At 45.0% G+C, this 22,995-nt stretch overlaps 1 protein-coding gene and 1 pseudogene across 1 annotated transcript in view; one reads left to right on the top strand and one right to left on the bottom strand.

Annotated features, from left to right (window-relative positions):
• Nucleotides 1-698: 698 nt before the first annotated feature.
• On the top strand, nt 699-8,586 carry LOC118586916 (annotated as a pseudogene).
• An 11,202-nt stretch (nt 8,587-19,788) lies between these two features.
• Mmp20 (matrix metallopeptidase 20) overlaps nt 19,789-22,995 on the bottom strand; it is a 40,833-nt gene continuing 37,626 nt past the window's right edge. The window contains exons 9-10 of the mRNA XM_036194368.1: nt 21,231-21,334; nt 19,789-19,889 (exon numbers count right to left, since the gene is read on the bottom strand). Coding sequence (XP_036050261.1) covers nt 19,789-19,889; nt 21,231-21,334 — 205 coding nt within the window. The remainder of the gene's footprint in view (nt 19,890-21,230; nt 21,335-22,995) is intronic.

Here is a 22,995-nt window from a genome sequence, read left to right as displayed (position 1 = left end):
TACAGGTTGGGGGTTGGGAAAGGATGGCTGGGGCAGGAGAGTACAGAGGGTGTTGAAAACAATGAAACACTCCAGTATTTAACAATGAATGCATGTCATCACACCTTTGTCTAAAACCTTAGAATGTACAATATCAAGAGTGAGCCTAATGCAAGCTATGGATGGGGAAGAGAGGCAGGCAGTGCGTTTGTGATGAGGCAGTGAGCTGGCTGGAGTAAAGTCATCGGCAGTCAGCCTTGGGCGCAAGGAGTTGTGACTTCATCCTAAGGCTCAAAGCAATGTTTGAAAGAAGAAAGTATTGTGGCTGGGTTAGAACTGTGAGAAAATGCTAGCGCTTGCTCTGAAGACTAATTGTGGATGGAAGGATGACTCTCTGTTAAGGCCCTTAGAAAGAGATAAGCAGAGGCTACTACAAGAGCCAGGGTGAGGTAGGGAGACTAACGAGGGTAGAGGAAGATGATCCAAGACATGCCAAGAAACCAGAATTTAGCTCTAGCCCTGCCTGTCCCTTTGCAGGATGGAGGCAGCGATCTGAGCCCAGGGCAGGCCAGGGCAGGGCAGGTGAGTTCCTCTTGGGGACTAGATAGCTGAGAGCTGAGAGTTAGGATCCTGCCCAGATGTCCTCTCTCACCATGCTGCCCACACATCGGGCATCACGCCCAGACCTGACACTGGAGCACAGAGGCAGCAAGACCTTCAGTATGGAGAAGATGATAACGGCTAAGGTCAGGAAAACACCAGTTCAGACACAGCACAAATGGGGCATGAAGCCCAAGACATTCTGGTTTATGGATGTGGAAGCTCCAGTGTGCAAACAGATGTGCTTTCGCCTCCAGAGTGACCGTGAACTTGCACAGGTGATGGAAGGCGCAGAAAGAAGCTGGCAAAGCCCAGGATCAGAGACTGCCACCGACATCGGAAAGCCAGGGCAAGTGTTTGCTTTGCAGTTCCTGATCCCTTAGTGCCCAATCCATCTAATCTGCCACAGAACCCGCTTAATTCAATTGGCTCCTTCCAGGAATTGGCTACTCATGGTGGCTGGTGACTTCTGGAAGATAGCCTTTCCCAGGAAGAAAGACCTGCTCATAGCATGTACCTGTTTGCAGGCTAGACTCATTTATGGAAACTGGAAAGGGAGATTTAAAAAACAAGCAAACAACAACAACAGCATCAGCAGCAACAAAATGAGACAAGAGAGATGCTGCTGAGACGTTTCTTACCAAATCTAGTGATATTTCTCCAGAGAACAACATTTCTCTAACAAACATTGTGAGATATTCCTTAGACTGCACTTGGCATTCCTTGAAGAATTCCCTTGGTAAAAAGATCGACCTACTGAAAAGAAGCCACCTACATCAAGCTGCTTAGTAAGATTGCCAAGGAGCAAGGTTTTAGCATAACATTCGGATACAGAGTGCTAATGGACAGTGTCAGTGTCTCTCAGGACTGCCCACCAGCCCCAATTCCATGTCATGGCTCAGGCATCTCCAGTGGCAATGCACAGAGTCACACTACCCACAATGCTCTGCAGTATTTAAAGATAAGACCAGAAAGAAAGCAGGCTTGGAGCAGCTTAAGGAACCCTGTAGTGCATAAGAAGTTCCCCTTGCACCTCTACCAGAGTAAACATTTGCTGTCATGTGTGTCTGTGTGTCCATATCTCTTCAGATTCTCAAAATTGGTCTCCTGGTAGTAGTTATTAAGCTCTTTTTAATGGCTGCAACTTTGTGTTGGTAAATTACATTTATAAACTTTATAGCCCTTACTTTATAGGACAGGCACATGGTAAGGAGAATTTGCATATCTGACTATGACATGATGAAATAAAGCCACTGTTAGCAACCGTCTTACTGCTGCTTAGAACTCCTTTTGAGCAAGGCTTTATGAAGTGAAGTCTACGGAAACCCATTAGAACTACAGTGGGACGCTTGTGTTGAATGCCACTGCTACATTTCAGAGAACATGGCTACTCTGCCATGCATTTTAAACCATGGAATAAAGAACTATTGTTTAAAAAGAAAGAAAGAAAGGACAAGTAAACAAATAAACCAGGATTTAGAGCAAAGCAAAACAAAACAAAAAACCAGAACAAAAACTTGGGAGCCAGTTGCAGGGCTGAAGAAGAAAGAATCAGAGATCTGAGCTTAATGAATGGGTCTACTGTTGGGACAAGGCTTATAGATGAAGGGGTGGCCATTTGAGGGTTCAGCTGGTAAATCACGTTCAGAACTCATGAGAGTGATGTAGTATGCAGACACAGGCTGTAAGTGACTCATTGTTGGAGTGAAATCAGACGTGTGTGTGTGTGTGTGTGTGTGTGTGTGTGTGTGTGTGTGTTGGGGGTGTATAGAATAGACATAATGTAAAATTTGCCCTTTCAATTTTAAAAAGTTTTATTTTTATTTCATGTGTATGAATGATTTGCCTGCCTGTATGTCTGAGTACAACGTATGAGCTTGGAGCTCGTGGAGGCCAGAAATAGGTATTGGATGTCTTAGAACTGGAGTTAGATGATTGTGAGTCATTGTGTAGGAGCTGGGAACTAAACCTCAATACACTTCAAGAGCAGCCAGTGCCCATAACCACTGAGCCATCTTTCTAGGAGTTGGTTCTACCGTGTAGGTCCTGGGGACTGAACTCGGGTGGTCAGATTGACATCTTTACCCATTGAGCCATCTTGCCAGCCTTGTTTTGCCATTTCTAAATCCAGTTCAATGACACTAACATGTTACCATGTTCTTCAACTGTCAATGTATTCATTTCCAGAACTTTCCATCATTTCACATTACTGTCCTCCATTCTCTTCATAATCTCCATTCTCCTTCCTGTCTCCATGATTCTGACTATTCCAGAAACTTCATCTAAATGCAGCCATTATAATACATACCATTTTGTGTGTGATTATGTCCTTCCTCGATATTTTCAATATTTACTGATGTTATAGCCTGTATCATACCTCCACGCCCTTTTTATAGATAAATAATACTTTGTCATTTGGATATAACAAATTTTGTTTATCCTTCATCCCCAAACAGACATTTGGGTAACTTGTGCAATGATCACAAATGTAAAGACATTTAAAAAAATTTGGTTCCAATTATTTATGTATGTAATCAAGAGTGAATTTTCTGGGTCTTAACAGTAAGCTTACATTCAAATTTGGATCGGAGATACTGCCAAACTATTATTTACAAAATAGTCACCATCTTCTATTCTTTTTCAAAAAGATTTTGTTTTTAATTATGTGAGTATGTGTATGTACACATGTGAATGCAGGCACCTGCAGAGTCCAGAAGAAGTTGGAGCTGGAGTCACAGGTGGTTGTGAGCTGCCTGACGTGAGTGTTGGGAACCCAACCTGGGTACTGTAAAGAGCAGTATGTGTTTCTCACTCCTGAGCCATCTCTCCTGCCTGCTTCTGTCATTTTGCATTTGTAATTGCAATATTCCAGGATCTCAATTTCTCCAAATCCTCATCAATACTTTTTATTTCCTGTTTTTTCATATTATTGTGATGTTAGCTGCTTACACTTGGATCACTGACTCATATGCTCTCTGTTTTGTACTAGGAATCTTAAAAGTTCTTATTAATAAAAACAAACCTGAGGCCAGTTATTGGGGTGAATGCTGGAAGATCAGAGACACAGAACAAGCCACAGTTTCCTCACCTCAACATTTCCTCAGCTGGTCTTGTTTCCTCAGACTGCAAGCTTCTGAGTCCTCATCCAGAATGAATCTCAGCTGAACTGTGCTACTCCAAAGCCTAAAAGCTTAACTAGCCAAATGCTTAACTAACTTAGTTCCTGGTCCTCATGCCTTATATATCTTTCTGCTTTCTGCTATCACTCCCTGGGATTAAAGGCTGAATTTCTGGGATTAAAGGCATGTGTCACCATGCCTTGCTATTTCTAAAGTGGCCTTGAACTCAGAGATCCGGCTAGCTCTGCCTCCCAAGTGCTGGGATTAAAGGCGTGCAACACCAACACCGTCCAACTTCTGCTATGGCTTGCTCTGACCCATTTTCTAGCCATCATTTTTGGCTTTGTTCTAGTGGCTGTCTGTTCTCTGACCCCAGATAAATTTATTAGGGTGCACAATATTGTGGGGAACACAATACCACCAACAATGTTTGATATTTTCTTGCCCATTTCTTTGAGTGTGTATTTGTGGTACATGTCTTCATGTGTGTGCATGTACATGCTTGTACTTGGGAGGGCAGAAGTCAATGTCGAGTGTCTCCCTTAGTTCCTCTCTATCTTGATTTTTTTTCTAGATAGGGTCCCTCACCAAACGTGAAATTCACAGACTGGCTAGGATGACTGGTGCTAATCCCACCAGTTGAGAGTAAGACCACTACCACAGTTTAAAGTCAAATTTAAAGCAAGCTGTCATTAAATACTGGTCTGGTGGATGGGCTCTGGCCAGGTCCATACCTGGGTTCCCAGGAAATGGCCCCAAGTCACAGTTTACAGGGGCTTAAAAAGGCAAAACCCACAATTCACCGTACTTTCCATCAGGTCCAATCTGGGGCATACATTCTGATGTATTTACTAGCCATGAACCTCCTGCCCACATGTGATCATTCACAAACAGTACAGATGGTGTCAAACACACGTGTTTAGGGGAGTGGAGACATGTAGCTTGTTATCTCCCATAAACTATAGCCTCCAACATTTCAGGAACTATCTGTCCTCGGGCAAGGGTCTTGCCGATCAGAGACATTTTTGCCTCATGGATCTCTTAGGCATAGTGATTAAAACTTCAAATTTAACTTTGGCTCTTACATTGTTTAGTGAGCTCCAGGGACCTGCTTCCCCAGACTGGGAGTACAAGGGTGTGCCAGTCTGTTTATACAGTTGTGGATGTGTGAACTTAGATCTTCAAGCTTATGTACTAAGTAAGCATTTTACAACTTCTTAGCCACAGTCTCTTTTTGTACGGTAGGTTTTCTTTTGTCTTAGTGTGAGTTTCTGCTTTGCTAGTCAGCCAGATTCACCTGGTTATTACGTTAAAAGGGAGTAATTTACTTTCCTTCTGTTTCACAGTGACACAATGTATGTAGATTCCTTACCTGAAAAATGAAGGTAATTTTTTTTTTTCCTTAGGGCTAATGAGGAGACCAAGTTTATAAAAGACTGAGTGTTCTGGGAACCTAGTAAGAGGCCAGTAAACGCTAGCTGAGTATCAATGTTGTTATTATTCTGGGAGCTGAGCCGTGTGTGTGTGTGTGTGTGTGTGTGTGTGTGTGTGTGTGTGTGTGTGAGAGAGAGAGAGAGAGAGAGAGAGAGAGAGAGAGAGAGAGAGAGAGATTGATTTGTGGGCATGCATATCTGTGCATACGTCATGTATATGAAGTGTCCTCAAAGTCCAGAAGAGTGGGTGCTGGATCCCCTGGGACTGGAGTTACAGATGGCCATGAGTTGCCATGTGGGTGCTAGAAATTGAACCCAGGTCTTTTGGAAGAGTAGCCAGCACTTGTAACTGTGAGCCATCTCCCCTTTTCTGGGAGTTATGTGTTGTATTTCACATCTCTGAACCTAGTGTCGAAATATGACAAATACAGAAGAAGAATAGGAGGTTGAAATGGCTGTCCCAATACTCTCTATTGAAATTGTTAATGCTGATGCTCTCAGACAGCAGGAAGTATCTGCTTTAAATATTACAGTATGATGTGTAATGATAGCTAGCAAAGGAGTCTCTTGTCTGTTCCCTCTGTAAACAAGGAGAGTACAGTCCTTATCAGGAAGCTGTCTGGGTACACAGTGTGGACAACAGAACAGAGGAAAACAGGACTGAAACCAGGTCAAGGGCACAAGCCAAGTTCTCAGTGCCTAGAAATGTCCCACCTCAGGAAGCTTGAGGAAGGCAGGAAGGCAGGAAGGCAGTAGGATTCGTCTGGAGTCAGTGGCCCTTGCATGAGAGACCCTGGACAAAGTAGCAACACAGAAGCTCCTTACCAAAGAGGTATGAGCTGTTCCATCCACCATGCCTCTCAGTGCAGCCACCATTGTCCTGAGGCTCATGGGTAAGCCACCACTGCCCCCAAGGCTCAAGGTACAGCCACCACTGCCCCCGAGGCTCATGGTGCAGCCACCACTGCCCCTGAGGCTCATGGGTAAGCCACCACTGCCCTGAAGCTCTAGGCTCATGCATCAGCAGATGCTAAGTTCCAGAATGGGAAACTGCAGGAGAAAGGAACAGAAATGGGAAGTGAGAGGAAACTGAGGGAAAGGATGGTTTGCCTGCCCAGAGCTCTGGCTCAGAATCCCTCTGCTGGGGCACTTTCTCCACTGTCACAGGAAGAAGGCAAAACAACACTCCTTTCCACCCAAACCTGTCAAAAATTTGGACCTGTTATAACCAAGCATAGCTCCACTCAAGGGGAGGGCAGAATGGCTTCTGAGTGGAGCTGACCATTTGCCCTGTCAGTTCAGGTTTTCCAGGTTGTCCTCCAGGAGGAAAGGATGGCTGCCCTTGTCCCAGTCCAAACTCTGAAGCTGAACACAACTTGGTATGTCTGGCCTCTTCCACGTGAACTCACAAGAAGCAGCCCTGTGGGACAGTATGGATTTTATGGGAGGATAGTGAGCATTGGAACGTAGTTGATGACCCCATATGGCAAACAAATTTTAAAAATTCATAATCAATACTCAGCTCTAAGTAAATGAGCGTTTCAATGATTAGATCTGCATCCTGCCTTGTTGCTTGGATTTTCCTACATCTGTTTGCTTACAGCCTTAAACTTCTATTCATTGAAAAAAAAAGTAGGCAGCCAGGTGGCAGTGGCACACCCCTTTAATCCTAGTACTCAGGAGGCAGCTTAGTCTTCAGAGCAAGTCCAGGACAGCCAGAGCTACACAGAGAAACCCTGTCTCAGGGGAAAAAAAGCAGAGGCTGATTCATTCATGGCCTCTGCCATGTCTTCCAGTCATGTGATTTAACCAGACCTGAGACCTGCGGCTCAGACTCCCTAGCTATGTAAGTCAATGAAGGTCTCCTGATTGCTGTTAGCCAAGCTAGTGTGGATTGAGTTTGAGGACACTTCCAGCCAGCTAAGGTCCTGTGTGATATGGGAAGGTATTGTTTCATCTTCCAAACCCCAGAGGGCTGGGATTTGAATCCAGGCTGGATTATCTGTGAATCCCACCCTTTCTGTAGTATTCCAGACTGTCAATCACTCATTAATTAGATAGCTCATTCAGTGATTCTGCAATCATGTATGGTGTGTGTTATGTCGGCCATGGCGCTAGGTGTTAGAACTAGACAGACATGTGGCAGACCTCTGGTTCTCTCTCTCTCTCTCTCTCTTTCTCTTTGGAATTGTAGTGCTCCTGGGTAATGGATAGATAATTGTACAGTTTCATCAGCAGAATTACTGCTTGTTCCAATTTTTCCTGTAACCAGAGTCGAGTAGGTTGGCATCTGTTCTTAGTTACTATGACCCAGCATGCCGTGGGGGACAAGGACAGGAGAGTATGGGAAGCAACTGCCACTGTCCAACTGATGGTTCTTAACATCCCTTCTCTGAGTGTCTGCATGACTTTTAGAATCATTCACATACTGACCAAACATCCATAAAGCACATGCCAGGTCATCTGGTCCTGTAGAAGACCTGAGCAAGGCAAAGAGTAAGACATAGACTCTTTCTCCAGCAGACAGTTTGGGGCTGGAGAGATGGCTCTGTGGTTAAGCGTGCTCACTGGCCTTCTGAAGGAGTTGAGTTCCCAGCACCCATGTGGATCGCTCACAACCATTTATAACTGTAGCTCTAGCTCCAGGGGATCCAGTGCCCTCTTCTGGCCCCTGAGGGTACACACATGCACTTGGTACACACACACACACACACACACACACACACACACACACACACTCATGCACTCAGGCACACACACACATCTTTAAAAGGCAGCTGGCAGTTTGGCTGGAGCAGACACAGAATGAGGATGCAATGCAGTCTGTGTAAGGGAGTTTCAGGTGAAGATTTAAGCATCTGGCTCAGCGGCTGACACTCTGAGGGCAGAGAAAGCAACGGCACACTTAGGAAGCCTGTCAGCCCTAATCAACATGGATGTCTGCCCCAAGGTGACTTGGCTTTCCTGATGGGTGGTGCCTTGTTTAAGGACTCAGTCCTTACAAATCAGACCCGCACGTCACTGCCACCATCATTGTCATCATCAGGCATGTCGACTGTTGTGTGGGGCTCATGCCTTCTCCAGGGCTGCGTTGTTTAGTGGATGTGTCACGTTCATGGGTGAGGTCAGAGGCTGGCTACCTCAGGGCTCGATCCTCAACAGGTGGTCTGGGGGCACTGAGGTGAAGCAGAGAGATTTAAGTTCACTCTGTCACTTTTCCGGAAATCTTAGCCTTTGATCTCACAACTTGCTAATTATCCAGATCCCAGAGCCTGCAGTTGTGTGTATTCTTACCTGTGACCGCTTCACTTCCCCTCCAGACCAAGGTGGTGGCTTCAGGGTTTAGAGCACCTGGCTGGGGCTGCCAGTGTGCTGCCTTCCTAAGCCTCCTTTACTCCTCCTACCTCTCAGAGTGTGCCCTGCGTGAGGCTAGAGGGCAGCAGGCCTATTGTTAGAGGCCATCCAGGCACGAACTCTTTTCTCCTGGTGGGTGAAAGGGTAGCAGAATCACCATGCTCTTTGTCATCACAGTATCCCATGCTCATCTCCATCATTATGTTACAGACAAGGAAGATGAAAGTAACCGATTCGAAAGCGGTTGAGATCAATTGTAAGCTTGGTCTGAAACCTAATGTGTGTGTGTACATGTGTTTCTGTGTGGAGCACACATATGTGTGCCCATGTACATAGCGGGCAGAGGTCAATGTCTCCTGTCTTTCTCACTTACCTCCTGAGACAAGGCTCCTCACTAACCTGGAGCTAATTGATTTAGCTGGACTGGCAAGCCCAGAGAGGCCCAGGGATCCTCTGTTCTGCCTTCCAAGCATTAGGATTACAGGTGCATGCTGGCTAGCCTAGCTTTTAAAGTGGGTGCTGGGATCTGAACTCAGGTCCTCATGCTTACACAAGAAACACTTTATCCACTGAACCCCTCAGCTCCCAAACCCATGTTCTTAATTATTCAGACTACTTTCTCATCTCTCTAGTATTATTTAAAATTTAGGTACATGTATATGTACATGAAAATTATAGCTTTTGGGGGGACATAACATTCCCAAATATGGCTGTGGGAGACCAGAAGATACCTCCTAATTTGATCTCATTAGCATATGGACTAATTTGAGCTGATGATTTAGGGGACAGTAGACTCTTGAGAAACTGAAAGTGAGAATTTACCCAATTTACCCAGCTGTAAGTCAACATCTGTCTTTAGAGGAAATCTTTATCTGTAAAGTTGGTCCTGTGTCTGCACCAGAAAGAGAAGGATCTTTACAACATTGAAAATTCTTATCAATGGGGGAAGAAAGAGGGCAGACCTGCTGTATAGTCCTCACTCATCTACCATGCTCCCCCAGGACCTTCCCCTCCTTTGCCAGCCAGGGTACAAAACCAACTGCAGTAGACTCACTTAGTCCGTGACAACCCCACTCTCCACCCTACCCCCCCTCTCCACCCTAACCCCCACTCCCCACCCTAACCCCCCCTCTCCACCCTAACCCCTCCCCACCCTACCCCCGCCCCACCCTAACCCCCACTCCCCACCCTAACCCCCCCTCCCCACCCTAACCCCCACTCCCTACCCTAACCCCCCTCCCCACCCTAACCCCCCTCCCCACCCTAACCCCCCTCTCCACCCTAACCCCCACTCCCCACCCTAACCCCCACTCTCCACCCTAACCCCCACTCCCCACCCTAACCCCCTCCCCACCCTAACCCCCCTCTCCACCCTACCCCCCTCCCACCCTAACTCCCCCTCCACCCTAACCCCCCCTCTCCACCCTAACCCCCACTCTCCACCCTACCCCCCCTCCCCACCCTAACCCCCCCTCTCCACCCTAACCCCCCCTCTCCACCCTAACCCCCACTCTCCACCCTACCCCCCTCCCTACCCTAACCCCCCCTCTCCACCCTACCCCCCCTCCACCCTAACCTCCCCCTCTCCACCCTAACCCCCACTCCCCACCCTAACCCCCCTCCACCCTAACCCCCCCTCTCCACCCTACCCCCCTCCACCCTAACCCCCCTCTCCACCCTAACCCCCCCTCTCCACCCTAACCCCCCCTCCCCACCCTAACCCCCACTCCCCACCCTAACCCCCCTCCCCACCCTAACCCCCACTCCCCACCCTAACCCCCCCTCTCCACCCTAACCCCCACTCCCCACCCTAACCCCCACTCTCCACCCTACCCCCCTCCCCACCTTAACCCCACTCCCCACCCTAACCCCCCCTCCACCCTAACCCCCACTCTCCACCATAACCCCCCTCCCCACCCTAACCCCCCTCCCCACCCTAACCCCCACTCCACCCTAACACCCCCTCTCCACCCTAACCCCCACTCCCCACCCTAACTCCCCTCTCCACCCTACCCCCACTCTCCACCCTAACCCCCACTCCCCAACCTAACCCCCACTCCCCACCCTAACCCCCACTCTCCACCCTAACCCCCACTCCCCACCCTAACCCCCCACTCCCCACCCTAACCCCCATTCTCCACCCTACCCCCCTCCCCACCCTAACCCCCACTCCCCACCCTAAACCCCCATTCTCCACCCTAATCCCCCCTCTCCACCCTAACCCCCATTCTCCACCCTACCCCCCCTCCCCACCCTAACTCCCCTCTCCACCCTAAACCCCCACTCCCCACCCTAACCCCCACTCCCCACCCTAAACCCCCACTCTCCACCCTAACCTCCACTCTCCACCCTAACCCCACTCCCCACCCTAACCCCCCTTCCACCCTAATCCCCACTCTCCACCCTAACCCCCACTCCCCACCCTAACCCCCCTCCCCACCCTAACCCCCACTCTCCAACCTAACCCCCACTCCCCACCCTAACCCCCACTCCCCACCCTAACCCCCCCTCCACCCTAACCCCCACTCCCCACCCTAACCCTCACTCCCCACCCTAACCCCCACTCCCCACCCTAACCCCCCCTCTCCACCCTAACCCCCTCCCCATCCTAACCCCCACTCTCCAACCTAACCCCCACTCCCCACCCTAACCCCCACTCTCCACCCTACCCCCACTCCCCACTCTAACCCCCACTCACTACCCTAACCCCCACTCCCCACCCTAGCCCCCACTCCCCACCCTAACCCCCCACTCCCCACCCTAGCCCCCACTCCCCACCCTAACCCCCACTCCCACCCTAGCCCCACTCCCCACCCTAACCCCCACTCCCCACCCTAGCCCCACTCCCCACCCTAACCCCCCACTCCCCACCCTAACCCCCACTCCCCACCCTAACCCCCACTCCCCACCCTAACCCCCACTCCCTACCCTAACCCCCACTCCCTACCCTAACCCCCTCCGCACTCTCCACCAGGTGCACACAAGAGGTACTGTAATCAGCCTTTTTGGTTTTCTCTAGTTAATCTATTCTTTGCTAAGTGGGTCTGCCCCAAGGAAGCACTGTGAAAGGGAGTAAGGAAATCATATTTTCTCCTTCTGTAAGTACAAATATTTACATGCCTTTAAGAAAATTTAAAAAATGTGGCTAAAAACATAAAAGAAAAATAACTGATTTTTTCTACAACTGTGATATGTGTAATTTCCAAGAAAGCCTAGCAGATATTAATTCTATTTTTATAAAATAGGTTTATTGAAATATATTTAACACCATAAATATCTATTAGCAGTTGGTTTTGGTTTTTATAGCTCTTTTGTTTATTTTTTTTTTTTGAAATAAGTTTTCTCTATGTAGACAAGGCTGCCCTGGAAATTATTATGTAGACCAGGCTGGCCTCAAACTCAGAGATTCATTTGCCTCTGCCTCCTGAGTGCTGGGGTTAAAGGAATGCACCATCATGCTGGGAGTTTTCATGGCTGTTGAGACAGGCTGGCCTTGTATTTGCTATATAGCTGAGAACCTTGACTTCCTGATTTTTCTGCCATTGATTCCTACATGCTAGGGTTATAGATGTGGCACCATGGCCAACTATTTGGTTTATTTTGTTTTACACACACACACACACACACACACACACACACACACACACACACACACGGTGTACATGTGTATGTATATTTATATAATTGAATTCAGGGTCTCATACATGCTAGGAAATGATCTACATTCCTAGGCCTCAGCTAATTTAAAAAGAGTTTAGTTTTATCACATAAAACTCTTCAGACTTTCTAGGGTATTTATCTCATGTCAATTTTTTGGTTAAATAAGCTCACCTATAACTATTCAATCCCCTTTTAGAGGAGAAGACCTTGGGGGAATGAAGCTAGGCGTGTGAGGCCCTGACTACCCTTGAATGTAATAGCAAGGGCTTTTTGGTAATTCCCAATTGGTTACTTTTGGCCTTTAAAAATGCATGTGTGTGTGTTTCTGCGTGTGTATACCACGTGAGGCTGGTGCCTGGGAAGGCCGGAGGAGGATGTAGCATCTCCAGGAACTGGAATTGCAGGTGGTTGTGAGCTGCCTGATGTGATACTGAGAAACTCAGGTTCTCTGGAAGACCAGTCAGCACTCTTGACCACTGAGCCATCTCTCTGACTTCCACTCTTGACCTTTCGCACTCCTGATGTAAATCATTTTCCATTAGCAGCATTTCATGGTTTTCATTTGCGCGTCTGATAACAGAGTCAGTCCTTTGGCTATTAGGATTTTCTCTGCCCTTTTCTCTCCTCCTCCTCCCCTCTTCTCCTCTGCCTTCTTCCCCCTCCTCTTCCTCTTCCTCCTCCTTGGTCTTCCCCTGACAGGGTTTCACTGTGCAGCCTAGGCATGCTGACCTTGTCACCCGCCTCCTCCAGCCTCCTAACTGTGGGTGTTACAGGCTGCCACCACCATATCTGGCTTCTTTATTTTTTTTCTCTAGATCTTTGATTTGAAGAAATTTCATTCAGTTGTAAAGAAAGAACCCCTCCCCCATTTATTCAACTCCTTTGGAATAGTCACGGTATCGAGTCTCCTTCTAGTCGTTCTTGCCTGAGGATTTTCCACGGTACTTTGCGCAGTCCCTGTGGCCTTCCCTGTGGTGGCCATGAAACTACACTGCTTCTTCTTTCCTGAGAAGCACATTGCTGCCTGGACTTCCCCACCTCCATGCTCCACCCTCGTCCACACTGGCCTGAAGTGACATCCTGGATCTGTACATTAGCAAGGCTAACTGTGTAGGCACAGAATTTTTCTTTAGGGCTTGAGTTTGGTGACTACATAGGGAAGACAGACCCAAGTCCCTTGAGGGAGTGCCAGGTCTAACCTTAGTTTGTGCTGGTAACCAGTTCTGCCAAGATCCATGTTATCTGAAGGACTGTAGCCATAATCCAGTGTTGACACCGGGAACTACTTTGGGTTTCTAGGTTTGCTGTGCCCAACTGTTGGCTGACATGCAGAAGACAACAGTGAGATGCAGCAGGACCATGGACTTGGACTCTGGTCTTATTTTGTCACATGGGCAGGTCTCATTTCTGAAACAGGTTAATAGACAGGTTCTTGGACTTCCCTGTCTCAGGACCCTGGACCCAAGCCTGCCCTCCCCCACCATTTAGTTGTCTCAAAGTTAAGTGTACATGTTCCAGCCTTTGTCTCATGGCTTTCTACAAATTGTAAGATGGCCATAGGCACAGTGGACAGGAAATTAGATGTTCATCCCATTTGTCCAAACTGTAAATAGCTGTTCCACAATTTATAAATATAAATTTCAAAATATAGAGGATTTATACTGTGGAGGATTTATACTTATTTATGCATCCATGTGCTTGGTAACACTTGGCAAAGGCCTGCAGCAGGCTGTTACAGCATGGCAGGCATGCATGAGAGAGAAAACCACTGATACTGTAAGTCAGGAAGCAGAGAGGAGAAGAGGGTCTTGTAAACTGTATCTAGAGAAACCTCCATCTAATGTCTTGAATCTAAAACAAAACAGAACAGCAGTAAAAACCACCTGACTACATCTCCCATTCCCTCTCAAGGGGGAAAATGTGGATCATTTTTGCCCTGGAACATTCTAGCTGTGCATTGTGGAAAGCTGGGAAATTGCCTCAGAGGCTCAGGGCATTCTGCCCAGGGTGTACTGTAAGTTTGCAGGCAAGGTTCAGTAAAGAGACTGAGGGAATTTTAAGAGGAATTCCCAGCAGTGTGGTGATCTCAGCCCAAGCAGAAGGAGGAAAAGAGGCAGAAAAACAGCACCAAAGAACAAAGGCCTGAGGAGGGGTCAGTAAATAACTGAGGAGAGGTACCCAGGGAAAGATTAGGGTAGCAGGTATTTGGTTCTGTCCACATGCTTCTCAGACAGTTCTAGAAGAACCAGATGACTCACTGGCAAAGACATCCCCTGTTTAAGGTGCCAATGCTGAGGGCAGGGTAGGAGCAGGCTCTCGGCTCCACTGTGCATCCTTACTGATGAGTCTTGCCTTACCAGCCCGATACCCCCCCCCCCCCCACATCTCCCTGTTTGTTCACCCTAAGTAAGCTCCAGTGTAGAGCTGAGAGCTGATGTGCGCACAGAACAAAACACCACTCTTCCTTTAGTGTTCTATGAGGGACACATGCATCTGCTCTGAGTGTGGCAGATCTCACAGGGTCTCAGGAGGTCTAAGAGTGTTGGGCTTGGGTTCCACTCACAGCTCTGACAGCTTAAGTTCACTTAACTTGGAAATGGAGAAAGAGAAACACTCATCTTGCTTAATGTGGAGATAAGCAACCTGCATAACTCAACAGTGTCTGACACACAAGAGTGCTCTATAGAAAGATCATTTAATAAAACTCAGTGAAAATACTCACACACTATGGTTGGAAATGTACAATAGTATAATTACAATCACTTTGAAAATGATTTAGTGGTACATATTAAAACTCAATCCATTCACAGATTATGACCCAACAATTCTGTTCTTAGATATTTTCCCAGATAAATATTCTCTCAAAAGCATAAGTGGTAGTTACCTATGAATGTGCAGCAGACTCACATAAAGAAATGTGTCCACAATTTAACCTCAGGATAATGTTATAATTTAATTATTAATGTTTAACATTGTATTATTGCCTTGAGATAGTCCAAGAATAAACAAGTTGTTATTTCATACCAACACATGGTTTTCCCTACTGTGAACAACCTGAGAGGGAGTTCCGTGTTCTGTGTTCTCTTGTGATTTTTCTCATTGGCACCTGTACAACTGTCTTTTGAGCTATCCTCCAACTCTGGCCAGAACAACTGCCTTGTGCAAGAAAAGTTTAATTTTATCCTCAAATGTGTTAAATGACATATTAGATTAGAGAGAGAAATGGTAGATTGAGACCAGATTACAATAAAGACATATTCACTTGAAAAACAAGCTAATGTGTCCCTGAAAGTGATTTACTAATTTCAAACTAAAATTTATTTACCAGAAGATTTTTCAGTTCTGCTCCTGTTTCAATTCCAAGAGTCTAGGTAATGATTCCATAATGGGATTATAATATCAGGGGCAAAAGATGCCTTTTGATCTGACCACATCATCAAGTCACTCTGAGATGGGATCAACACCAAAGACACGCTCGGCAGGTATGAAACAATCCAACCGCTCTGTATCTTCCTTTGTTCAGGCCCGTGGGGGGGGGTGCAGAGTATCTTTTCCCATATAGTCTTCTAGAAACTGCACCCCACAGGGCGGTACTGTACAATTTCTCTCAATGGTCCTTTACTGGGTATTGTAATTGTAAATATTCACAAAGACCCTTTGATACTATTATAGAAAATGATGAAAACAGAAATAAGGACAAAACATGGATGTGTCTAAATGAAAACACATTGGAGACCTTCTGAGAACTCAGAAATATATGTTCAGAATTCTAAATAAAACCTAGTTGGTTTAGCCTCTGCTTTGTGACACAGAGACCCATTGCTGGCTTCTGATACTTCCCAGCTGACTTTGGGCCACCATTTTGGATGAGGTTAAGTGAAGATCATCTGATCCCAGTCACAGAACATTGAAGGGATCCTAGGGAAGCACCCTGGAGAAGCCTTTCTGGGGCTTTCAGAGGGCTCTGCCCATAGTCCCCACTGAGGTCACCAGAGAGTGGACTGTCAGTTTCCCTGAAGCTGAGTGAGAGCAGTGTCCCTCGGATCCTGATTCCATGGATACCAATGTCTAGGAATGCACAAGTTCCCCCTGTAAAAGGTAAGCTGTACGCACGCTCACATGCAGTTTAGTCATCTCTATGTTACTTAGAGTATCTAAAGCAATGTAAATGATATGCAGATAGCAGAATGGTATCATTTTAATGAATAAAAAATACATATACTCAATACAGAGGCAACTGTTTGTCATTATATTTTATCCCTGTTTGGCAAATCTTGGGGTAGGAAGTCCTCAGATATGGAAATCTCACTGTGTATGTTATAAGTTATTTTTTAGTACTTCATGCATCAGATAGGGTCAGTGCCGTACGTAATGACACAAAAACTGTCTCTTACGCTTTAGAGCCAGAATCTTCCTGGATGCCTCTGACTCAACAAAAAAAATGATGGCAATTTGAGAGGTTTTTTTTTGGGGGGGGGCATGGAGTTAACCACAGCAAATTTTCTAGTTTTTGACTTAATCTGAAATTTAAAGTGGAAAAATTCCAAGTTACCAAGTGTCAATTCATATGCTGTTACAGGTCACCAGATCTTGTGAAATCTCAAGGGGAGTCTGAATTCTCCACAATGTCTCAGAACAAAATTAGCTAATCCTCTTAAGAATAACAACTAGTAAACCCTTCAGACTGTAAGGAACTGCTATAAGAACTTTGTGTGATCTGAGTCATATTTTAAGTCTCTAAATGTCCCAGGAGGTCAAAAGCTATTCCGATTTTTCTTGCAAAGGAGGAAATCAAGAAGAGATAGGAGATTGTGAACACCACACAGCTGAAAACAAATCCTTGGCTTTGGAATGCAGTCAGCCTGTCCCAGAGCACATGCTCTGTTGCTTTCCAGGACATCCCTCTGCACATTGAACACCGGCAGTCCTTCTGTGGAGTGCTGGACAGAAAGAAGGTACCCACTGGCTGCTCAGTACCAAATGTCTCCAGTCCAATGCTTCATTGCTCTGCGTTTCTCGCCACAGTTCCGAAGTTGCAGGAATTTCATGGATCACTACACCACTTTAATCTCCTTGCTTATTTATGTTTTTATAACAACTTGATCAAGAGAGAATTTATAAATACACAATTCACTTATTTAAAATGTGCAGTTTGGTGGCTTTTGTACCACACAGAGTTGTACAGCCACCACAACCCTCAGTTCAAGAACATTCCCAACCACCCAGTAAGGAAATTCTACACCTGTCCCCTCCTGCTTCGTTCCCTGCTGCCTGACAAGCACTGGCATTTATGTCTTTGTATTTTTTTTTATCATCAGCCTTTCATAATAATTGAATCATATAGCATGTGATCTTTTGCATCCATCTTCTTACTTAGTATGATGTTTTCAGACTTCATCCATATTATAGCATGTCTCTGCACGTCACTTCTTTTATGGTTTTCTAAATCCATTGTCTGAATCCACCGCATTTTATTCACACATACATCATGTGATGGACATATTTCCTCTCTAGGATATTGTGAATAATGCTGCCATGAACATCGATGTACAAGTTTTTGTGTTTTAATTTCTCATATATATATACACAGTAGTGTAGTTGCTGTGCTTCTGTTTAACGTTGTGAGGGCTTGCCACACTACTTTGGTCTTTGCTTGTTTTTTAAACAATTTATTTTATTTTTATTTATGAGAATGTGTGTCAGTATGCACACATATGTCTATGTGTATCAGTATGCACACGTATGTTCAGGTGCCCAAGGAGGTGGCAGAGGGGATCAGCTCTCCTGAAACTGGAGCTAAGAGATGGTTGTAAGTTGCCCACATGGGTGCTGGAGGCTGAACTCAGGTCATCTGCAAGGACAGCAAGTATTTCTAACCTCTGAGTCATACCTCTAGCCTCTGTTTTTTTTTTTTTTTTTTTTTTGCTTATTGATAGAAAGATGTTTCCCTCCTGCAATGAAAACAAAATGGTTCTGCTTAATAGGAGCACCTTGACCTTAGCAAAGACACCAGATGTTGTCTTCAATAGTCAACATCTGGTTGGCTATGCACCATGACTTTCCATATTAGAAACCTAGTAGAATGCTTGCGGTAACTGTCATTAAGGCTTTTAATGAATACACAAAGCAAATTTAATGAACGATGCAAGTAACAACAGGTTATAGCTGTTATAACTGCAGCTCTTCTAAGTAGCCTATGAAGTAAAATATTATTCAGTTTCAAAACTCCTAAAATGTTGTAGAGTTTCTTTAGATTAATTATAGATTTCTAGAGGCTAACATTTTAAAAACTATAAGACTGATAGCCATAATTATGTCTGTGTTATTAACTGGGAAGAAGAGCTAGGAAGAAAAGGTGCTGTGGATATTGCTCTGTATAAATAAAATGCTGATTGGCCAGTAGCCAGGCAGGAAGTATAGGCAGGACAAGCAGAGAAGAGAATTCTGGGAAGTGGAAGGCTGAGGCAGGGAGACACTGCCAGCTGCCATCATGAGAAGCAATGAACATGTTAAGATACACGAACCATGTGGCAACTTATAGATTAATAGAAATGGGTTAATTTAAGATATAAGAGCATTTAGCAAGAAGCCTGTCATGGCCATACAGTTTATAAGTAATATAAGTGTCTGTGTGTTTACTTGATTGGGTCTGAGCGGCTGTGGGACTGTCGGGTGAGAGAGATTTGTCCTGACCGTGGGCCAGGCAGGAAAACTCTAGCTACAGAAAAGGTTTAGTTTGAACAAAATACAACAAAACAAACAGAAAACACTAACTAAAACAACAAAAACTTCCCTAAGTAGAAAATCATTCAGAAGAAACTGAGGTGGATCAAAGATGTCCCCATTGGGGGTGCCACCAGGAAGAAGGAAATAGGTCAGGCTGTGTTATTTTTCCTGGCTCTGTGTACTTATGACACTATTGTTTACATTTTCTACAGGTACACAGAATTTGTTTCCAGATAAAGTGTGATATGGGCTAGTAAATATTAACAGAAAAGAGAAATGAGGAACTGTTCTAACACAACATTTTTATTGGGTTTTCTTAAAAAGGTTCCCTGTTGCAGAGAGCCCAGCTGTTGGTGAGCATGGAAATGAATTTGACTGTCTACCACCCCACCTCAGAGACCAGTAGTGGGGACACAGGGAACAACCCAAACCAAGAGACAGACCTGGGGCTGCCTTTTGTTAGTGTTATCTTCAAAGCACAAATAGGTACATTTATACTCATCATAATAAATGATGGCCATTGTTTTTTAATGATAATTATAGTTTGTATGGTAATGACCTTCCTTAATGAAAGAGTTGCGTGTGTGTTTCTGTGTGTGCATGTGTGTGCACGTGTATGCAGTCTTTTTTCCTATAAATAGAAACCAAACTGATCAATTTGCTTTAGTATAGTAAGTTTAAAAAATGCTTAACCAAAGGATGTGTTATATGATTCTGAGTAAGGTGGCTTACTTTCTTATTTGGATTAAAGTTGTGAAAGAATTATTAGGAACACAATGGAATTGTTATAATTTTCAAGGAACCCTCCCGGCTGAAGGCTGGGAAGAGCGTCCTGCGCTATCTGCCTAGCCCCTCAAGTCCAGTCATCAGTTGCTCACAATGGTCTTCATCCCTGTGGAGAGACTAACCCTGTAGATTTAGCAACCAACCCAGGAGCTGGATTTTACCACACTGATCACGTCTTCCTTCTCTGTGTCATACTTGAACGTTTTGGGTCCTGAAAAGAAGTAAATGTAGCCTAGAAGAGATAAAATTGAAATTGTGGTTACTAGAGATGACATGTGGATCCCTAAGGGATAAGGTTGCTGCTTTCTGATGTGCTATCAATGAGGAACTGGGGGCTATTAGAAGGCAGCGAGCTTGTCTTCTGCACAGCTCTGGCAACCTATCACCTCTAACTTCTCAGGACATCCCTCACCCCATCCTTTGCATCAGCAGGGTAAGGTCTTCACTTTGGGTCATGCGATAAGGTGCCCTCATCATGCTTTAGGATGTTTCTAGCCCTTTCTCCTTTTTATAGATGTCAAACGTCTGACTGGCCTTCAGAACCAGCTCATGTCTCATCAGGACCTAGCCAACTGCTACGTTTGGCCCCGCTGTCTCAGATCAATGACTTCTTGAAGTCATTGTGAAGCCTATTAACACCAGTCAATATTAGAGCACAGACTGTCTTATCTTCCAATAGGCATTTCCCAAGGATGCTCAACATTCCATGAGAACAGATGCCACATTTGGAATATCATTTACACTTCTGAATACTGTCTGTCTCTGTGCTACACACTCAAGAAGGAATTAAATTGATTTGATTTGTATATAACACTCACTTCATATGACCTCCTCAGCTATGTGCCAGATTTCAGGAGCTGGGTAATGAAAAGGTAGAAGATACTGGGAAGGCTCAGACTACAACTACTGGACTAAAGCTACATTGTGGTACTGTTTTTGAGAAAGATTCTCACTCTGTAGCCCAGGCTGACCTCAAACTCTTCATCTATGAGCTTCAGCCTCTTGAATGCTGGATTATAGGTCAGAGCTGAACTTCTTGTGTGTTCACTTGAGAAAGGGTCTCACACATCCCAGGCTGTCTTTAGACTTGCTATGTAGCTGAGGATGATTTTGAACTTCCCTTTCCCAAGTGCTTGGGATTACAAACCACATGCCTAGTTTTATTGTGCTGGGAATTGATCCCAGGGCTGTGCACAATAATTAGGTCAGGGTCAGGGTCAGGGTCAGCTACATCCCAAACTTAAAGCTATACTTTTAAACATACCTACTAGTAAAAGGAGAACCACCATTTTATTTTTATTTACTTGTTTTTTCTTTGAAATTTTTTTGAGCTGAGGATCGAACCCAGGGCCTTGAGCTAAATCCCCAAGCCTTACTTATTTTTTTAAATAGAGGATTTTTAAAAAATAATTCCTCTTTCTAGTATGTAACCTGGCTATTTAATTTTACAAAATGACTTAGGAGCAAAATAAGAAACAGTGACTCCCACTGAAACCCATTTTCTATCAAGCTAAAGCAGAGTTCAGATTTCTTGTTGTGATTTCCCAGGGATCGTTTCTGTGGAGACACTCACCATTTAATTCCACAGCGGCGTCTACCTGGCCACTCACTCCTGAAAATTCTTCTTCAGTGTTCTTTGGATAGTCTTTTTCCATTTTCTTTTTTCTTTCATCATAGCTGGAGGAAATATTATTTCACAACTAAGTTACTGTTGAATATAGGTGACATCAAGGTGGTCAGGAATATAATTAGCCAGCTCTGATTTTGAACATATTTGAGATCTCTCTTTGTCTCTGTCTCTCTTAAATGAACAATTGAATGTGTGAATATTCAGTACATTAGAACAGAGCAAATCTGTAATAACAGCCTTTAAGTCTTAAAAAATGGCTTTTGTTGCATTTGTTCTTCGACAGTTTCAAACATGCACATTTTACATTCTGGGTACTAGGACCCTGCACCTTCTCTCATTCTTCCCATGCTTTTGAGTTATCCCACCTTGCAGAACCGAGGTGGATTCTGGGGGATAGGCAGTCATTGTCTTTAGTTGTATACCCACTGAAGAGCCCACCAGGCTCTAAAGGACAGTTCCACATGATTGTCACATAGGAGCCTTTTATCTTTGAAATCAGGTCACTTTAATCCCACTGCTCTTTCCTGGAAAGAGATTAGGATTCCAGCTCTGAAAATGGTCAGTGTGTCTCTTTGCTGTAAGAGGCTGTGAGTCAGCAGTACTGTATGAGCTCAGCATAGGTGGAGATGACTCCTCAGCAAGACTCTGTCTAAAGTATGAGAAAGTCCCTTCTTTAGGAGCACAGAGCTAAAGCTGGGGCATTCCCATGTGCGGACCTCACTGTAGGTCTGATAATTTTTTTCTCTGGGCTATCAGGTAGTTTCCAATGGCAGATTATGCCCACTATCCCCTGAAATGTGCCTCTGCCTCATGGGACAGAGGAAAACAGCTGTTGAGATCTGAGGAGAAACGAAGCCTTCACAAAGAAGTGTTCAGGCTGGTGGAACTGAGGCGTGCTGTTCTCTAGAGTGCAATGGGCAGGGGAGAAGATAATGCTCCCAACATATCAACAGATCGACTATTATGTACTAGTATTCCACTGAGACCTTTGATGTAGGACCAGGGTTCTGTGTCACTGACACAAAGTTATCTGATTTTTGTTTTTGCTGAGTAAAAACGTAATCATCAAGTTTCTGGTTACTGCCTATTTCCATCATCGTTTCACAAAGAAGGAAGCTGGCTCTCACCGAGAAAGGCAGAAAGATATAAGTTGGGAATAGAAGATGGTTCTTGCCAATGACCTTCCCGGTGCTGTCATGCTCCCCCTTTATGCAAAAACTTGGTGATGGTCTTGCCCTTTGTGGACAGATATTTGGGGATTTCAGTGACAGAGCAGAGAGCATCATATCTATAGGTAAACGACTTTGGGCTTGGCTTTTCAACTTTTTATCTACTCAAGTGTAATTGAAGGAATATGAGAATATCTCTGAGCTGTAAGCCTTCCTTTGGAAAAGAGACCCCGTGAGAATAAGACAGCTCACACACATGCACAAACATACTCCCATATGCCACTCTCCAGAGCCTCAGGTGGGAGGGCCAGACAAACTCCAGTTGTAGACCTTGTGGTTTATTTTGATCCCAAGAATGACTGATTCTGGGTTTTTAGTATGACATCTAGCAGATTCTATAATTTGATCTGAGATAGTGTACACCTCCTGTCACCTGATAAGCCATCAAAATGACTATTAGCTGATACAGAAAATATTTTTGTAGATAATCAGTATGTGCTATAATATGTTAAAATTGCTGCTTTATTTTCTCATTGCTA

The sequence above is a fragment of the Onychomys torridus genome, chromosome 7, assembly GCF_903995425.1.
Source record: "Onychomys torridus chromosome 7, mOncTor1.1, whole genome shotgun sequence".
Lineage (NCBI taxonomy): Eukaryota > Metazoa > Chordata > Mammalia > Rodentia > Cricetidae > Onychomys > Onychomys torridus.
The sequence above is the reverse complement of the archived record's forward strand: the minus strand, read 5'-3'. Positions and strand labels throughout refer to the sequence as shown.